The sequence below is a fragment of the Oryx dammah genome, unplaced genomic scaffold (assembly GCF_014754425.2).
Source record: "Oryx dammah isolate SB20612 unplaced genomic scaffold, SCBI_Odam_1.1 HiC_scaffold_16, whole genome shotgun sequence".
NCBI classification, from domain to species: domain Eukaryota; kingdom Metazoa; phylum Chordata; class Mammalia; order Artiodactyla; family Bovidae; genus Oryx; species Oryx dammah.
Genome location: NW_024070200.1, coordinates 67,038,326 through 67,043,706, shown reverse-complemented (window position 1 = coordinate 67,043,706; position 5,381 = coordinate 67,038,326). Strand labels below are relative to the sequence as shown.

Below are 5,381 nucleotides of genomic sequence, written 5' to 3'. Positions count from 1 at the left end.
TGGTTGGGCAACATCATTTTGCTGGGAAGTCTCCTTTTCTGTATATTCACTTGCTAATTGCAGAATACGCTCACCCTTACAAACTGATTTTAAATATTCTCTTTCAATAAATGAGTGAGCCAAAATGGCCACTCTCTCTGTGTCATTTGTAATGTTGGGATCCTATCATGCCTTTCCTGCCATCCAAAGCCAGGTTCTTAACTATAGTACTTAGTTGCTCAGTCGTGTCTGACTCTTTGTGACTCCCATGGACTGTATCCCACTAGGCTCTCTGTCCAAGGGATTCTCCAGGCAAGAATACTGGAGTGGATTTTATGCCCTCCTCCAGGGGAACCTCCCAACCCAGGGATCAAACCCAGGTCTCCAGCATTGCAGGCAGATTCTTTACCATCTTAGCCACCAGGTAATATTGAGCAGCCACGAAATTAGGAGTCTGGGCAGACTGGCAGAAAGAGCAGGCTAGACAAGGGTGAAGATAGGTCAAGGAAATTGAGAGCAAGTACATTAGAGCTTAGAATTAAGTTTAATTTTGTTTTAATACTTTAATTCTGAAAGTATCACTGTAAAAATACAAACATGGTAAAAAGATTAAAATGTCACACTAAAGAGTTTAACGAAATCATGACTTGCTTTATATGTGTATTTAAAACATATAAATGTAACATAATATCTGTGTTACCTTGCAACAGGATAAGGTCAACAGTGGAAAACCTGAGGAAACCTGAATAAGGTATGGACTTTTGAATTTTCACAAAAAGGAAATACCCAATTCCCACTCCACTGGGAGGTACCACTCTGGGTCGAAGTCCAACTGTTAACATTTGGTGTGATTCTGAGAGCCATTAACTGCTGGCTCGTGGCGGTCCCTAGAGCTCCCCCACCCCAAAGGCCGTAGGACTTTGACCCACCGGGGTGGGGTAGACACCATCCCCGGTCTCCCAGCCTGGGAGGGCGCGCACCGCCGGCAGTGCCGCAGCACCTCGCCACTGCGGCAAACAGACTGCGCAGGCGCGGCAGAGTCCGGTCGCGGGGAGCGGGGCGGCTTGCCGCGCATGTGCAGGCGGAGTCTGCGGAGTGGTGCCGCGGCGGCGGAGGAGCGCAACGCGGTCTGCCAGCCGGAGATGCGTGACGTGTTCTGAGGAGCGGCCAGCGGCGCGATGGAGCGGGCCAGGTCAGCCGTGTGGTGGGCAACATTTTTTTTTTTTTAATCATCCTGAGCTTTCAGAACTGGAAGTATTTCGGTATTTACTGGGGATCTGGGCTCTCAAGTTCTTTGTTCGGTGGCCGGATGGAACAGCTTCTGGAGGCTTGAGGCTGGAGTGACTCTCCTGACCGTGTCTTGTCAGGTCCTGGGGGTTATCTGCACCGTCATGTTGCGCCCCCTCAGATTCTCTGATTCTTTGTTCCTGTGGTTGAGGACGCGACCGCGGGTGGCCACGATGCGACAGTAGGGGGAGGGCGGGGTCAGCGCTGTCCACAGCGGCCGGGAGGCGGCAGCAGGTGCCGTGTCCGCGGAGGCGCTGATGTGAGGCGGCGGCGGGAGGGCGTGGTGGTGGTGGTCCCCGCGGCAGTGAGGAGGAGGGGGCAACGGGGGGACGGCGGTGGCGGCCGAGAGCGAGCGCTGCCCGTGGCGGGTGAAGGGGGCCGCGGGAGCGTGGTGGGGTCCCTCTGTGGCCTCGGTATTTGGAGGTGGTAGGCTGCCGGCGACGGTGGGGCCACGGAGTGGCAGTGGGGGCACGACAAAGCAGTCTCGAGGCATGGCTGCAATAGGTGAGCGGATGAGGGCACGCGGGTGGGGGGGGGCATGTTTGACAAAAAGGGAGAACTGTTCAGTGCTCTCGTGACCAGCAGTGCTCTTAAGAGTTTGAATTGTGCAGCAAAACTACTCTGTCCCTACATTGAAGGGGTGGCTGCAAAAATGTCCGGTCCTTATATACTTGATTCCTTTAAATATCTCACATTTGTGAGCTTGGTTTAAGAGGAGGGATGTGGTATTCACAGCCCATCTAATGCATCTTGTGGGGGACCTGCCAGGTTCTGGGATGTGACAGCCAGAGGCGTTTCTCGTTCGCATGCATTTCCCCTGCGTTTGGAATGTGCGTTTCGAAGGCCAGCTCGGGAGCGTGGGGGTTGGTGTGGCGTCACAACCTTTGTGCGGCTCTGCAAGATGGCGGCCGCTGCAGCCGTGCGGCTCTGCGCAGGCGTGGAGTAGGGGCGCGGCCCTCCCCGTGTTGCCGCAGTGGGGGAGGGGCGGCCCTGCGGCCTCCAGGCGGGAAGTCGGCCGCGCCCTCGGGAGAGCGGTGCGCAAAGCGGGAGAGGCGGACCGGGGAGTTGGAGGGGGTGGGGGGCGGCTGCCGCACCCTGGTGCTGCGGTAGGGAAGGTGTGGGCTCGGGGTGCTCCGGTGCGTCAGTGATGACACCACCTCTGCTGTGCACTGGGGGAGGGGATTTGTGCAGCTTCCGCTGTGCGGGGTGGCCCGCCACCCCCTACATCTCTGTGCCCTGTCCCTTCCCTGCTCTGCTGGACTGGGCTTGGCGGAGGAAGGACACAGGTTTGCTCAGACTCTGCATTTTAAGTTACCCCTTCCCTGCAGTGCCATGGTGGAGTGGAGCAGGTAGGCCAGAGAGTTGCACAGTTTTTCCATCCTGTGCCTGCCTGAAATGTCAGGGCAGTTGCACTGTGCCCCTGGCCTTGTCTTAATTTTTAAGGGAGTGGTGCGGGTTTGGAGGCCAAGAGAGGTGAGTGCATTCCGGGATTCACTACGCTTCTTAAAAGACAGCCTCCATCACTGGTGCAGAAGCTTTTTCAGTTTTGTTCATTTGCCTTAGGTGGTATTGTAAGCAGTCTTAATTGTTGTCTGTATTAAGTGGATTCAATTAGCCTTTTAGACAACTCTCATCCCTCTAATCTCTGATTTCAGTTTTCCAGATTAACATAATTCCATAGCTACAGTTCCCTTACGTGTCTGTCTTATTTCTTGATTGCTAGATAATCCATTGGTGATGTTACCTTTATAATTTCCTTAAATCGGGGGATCAAGGCTCCTCTAGGACTCTTAGGAACTGAGGTGTATGAGTTGTTTGTTCAAGGAGAAAAGCAGAGAAAAATGTAGAATGTGAGTCCTAGGTGTATCTGGGATTAGTGAATTCCTGCCCTTAATTGGACTTTTAAAAAAATTTGGAATATATTTGCTTTACAATATTGTGTTTCTGCTGTACAGCAACTTCACAGTTGCTAATGTCCTCAGCTATGTGTGTACATATCCTCTTCCTCTTGATTTTTTAATTATTATTTTTGTTCCATTATTTTTGAAGTTGGAGCTGCTATGAATATTCCCTGAGAAGGGGTAATTAACAAAGTACCATGATTATTGTATTACTATTCCCATACTTTGATTTTGGGGGACATTTTTAAGGATTTCCCTTGCAGAATTTTGATGTGCTTGCCTTTTTTACTCAGTTTATCACAAACAGTATGCCTGCTTGTGTGCCCAGTTAGAAAGTAATTAAGGGAAATGTAAATTAAGCTTTGGAAGCTTTGTTCTGGAGTTATTTTCTAGTAGCTCGAAAAATAGGACTCTGGTATTTTGTGATACTTATGATTTGCATCTTTTTTTTTTTTTCTGCTTGTAGGAAGATACTGCTTCAAATATGAACATCTGATCATTTGGCCCTTTGCGAGATGAGAGTGCATCATCCTGGTCCGCCATTTTGTAGTCTTGCCCTCTGACTTAGGACCTCAATATGGCGGACTCTGTGGAAAGACCTGAAGTTTGAAGGTCTCTGTCCTGCCTTGTGACTATTTGCCATAGTACCACAGCTTTTTGAGAATGGGAAAGGAATATGAGCCCTGTCTGAAGTTTAGAGCAAGGACTGTGTGTTGCTTTCTAAGGCAAGGTACTTTGAACATGAGTTGTTGATGGTTAAGGCATCATCCTTCACTAATAAGAGTGGGCAAAGAAGTTTTATTTTCTGGTTCCTGGGTGCTGGCTGGCTCAGAATTCTCTTTGATTCTGAAGGTTTTGTTTTTAGAGGCACTGATTTTCATGTTGGTGGGGAGATCACACCCTGGGATTACCTCACATTATCTTTGTGTTTTTTAATTTTTATTTCTCATTCTTGAGGTCTTAGTCATTGAGTAATTACTTTTTTGGGGGGGGGGGTGGTGTAAGGAATCCTGAGTATTTGATACAATATTAGACAGGAAAAACCCTATCATATCTCATTATCTTTTGCTTTTTCATTATATTTTCAAATTTGTTGTTGTTTTAGTTGCTAACTCGTGTCTTGACTTTTTTGGGACTCCATGGATGATAGCCAGGCTCCTCTGTCCATGGGATTTATTAGGCAAGAATGCTGGAGTGGGTTGCCATTTTCTTCTCCCAGGGAACTTCTCAGGGATTGAACCAGAGTCTCCTGCTTGGCAGGTGGCTTCTTTACCATGGAGCCATCTGAGAAGTCCATATTTCCAGATTAGTATTAATTTAATGAAAGGGATTTTGGAGTGAAAAATTACCATTGTGTACATGTAACTTTTTTTTTCTCTTAATTTAAATGCTGAATTTTCTGAAATGTTGGCTTCTGGGTTAGAAATACAGTTAGGGACATTACAAATGTACATATATGTATTAACAAAGTTTAAAATAAAGCTGCTCATCATTGATTTTGCAAGTAGCTTTAAAAATCTTTGAAAATTGAAAAAGATACCTTTATATACTGATTCTTTTCTCAGTTGAACACAGACCTTCAGGTTACATAAAGGAACTGAAGATTTTTTCTGAGGGGTGGGATGGATAATGGGGTATTCTCAGTTAAGCTTTGATTAATCATAATGGGTGGTCTGTGACAAAGCAGAGGTCTACGGCAAAGCAGAGGTTTATAATTCCTTTTACTGTGTTAATGTATTAGTAAATATGTTTGAAACTACAATCTTGTGTATCAGTATTTCATCCTTTTTTATGACTGAATGACATTCCATTGTATGGATATACCATGCAAACATGGTATTTTGTTTATGCATTCATCATTTATACTTTGGGTTATTTCTACTTTTGGCTATTACAACTGACACTGCTAGGAACTTTCATGTTCAAGTTTGAGTTTTTATTTCACTCCAAGCTTGGAGTGGAAATCCTGGGTCACATGTTAATACGCTCAACATTTTTAAGAAGTACCAGAGTTGTGTCATTTTTCATTTCTCCAGTTTTTCCACATCCTACTCCTGTGGTGTGAAATGGTGTTTGTGGTTTTGATTTGTGTTTTCCTAATGACCCTCCTATTGAGCATCTTTTCTTCTGTTAAGGGAAATTTTTATGCATTTGGAAGGAGATCTGTTTGAAACTTACTCATTTTATTTTTTGTAATTAATTTATTTCATAGCC

At 46.6% G+C, this 5,381-nt stretch overlaps 1 protein-coding gene across 2 annotated transcripts in view; it reads left to right on the top strand.

Annotated features, from left to right (window-relative positions):
* Positions 1-997: 997 nt before the first annotated feature.
* Positions 998-5,381, top strand: part of SNURF (SNRPN upstream open reading frame) — a 23,431-nt gene continuing 19,047 nt past the window's right edge. The window contains exon 1 of one of the 2 annotated variants that reach the window (XM_040257061.1): positions 998-1,171. In XM_040257061.1, coding sequence (XP_040112995.1) covers positions 1,158-1,171 — 14 coding nt within the window. In that variant the 5' untranslated portion in view covers positions 998-1,157. The remainder of the gene's footprint in view (positions 1,172-5,381) is intronic. The other variant, XR_005723929.1, reaches the window with a different exon arrangement.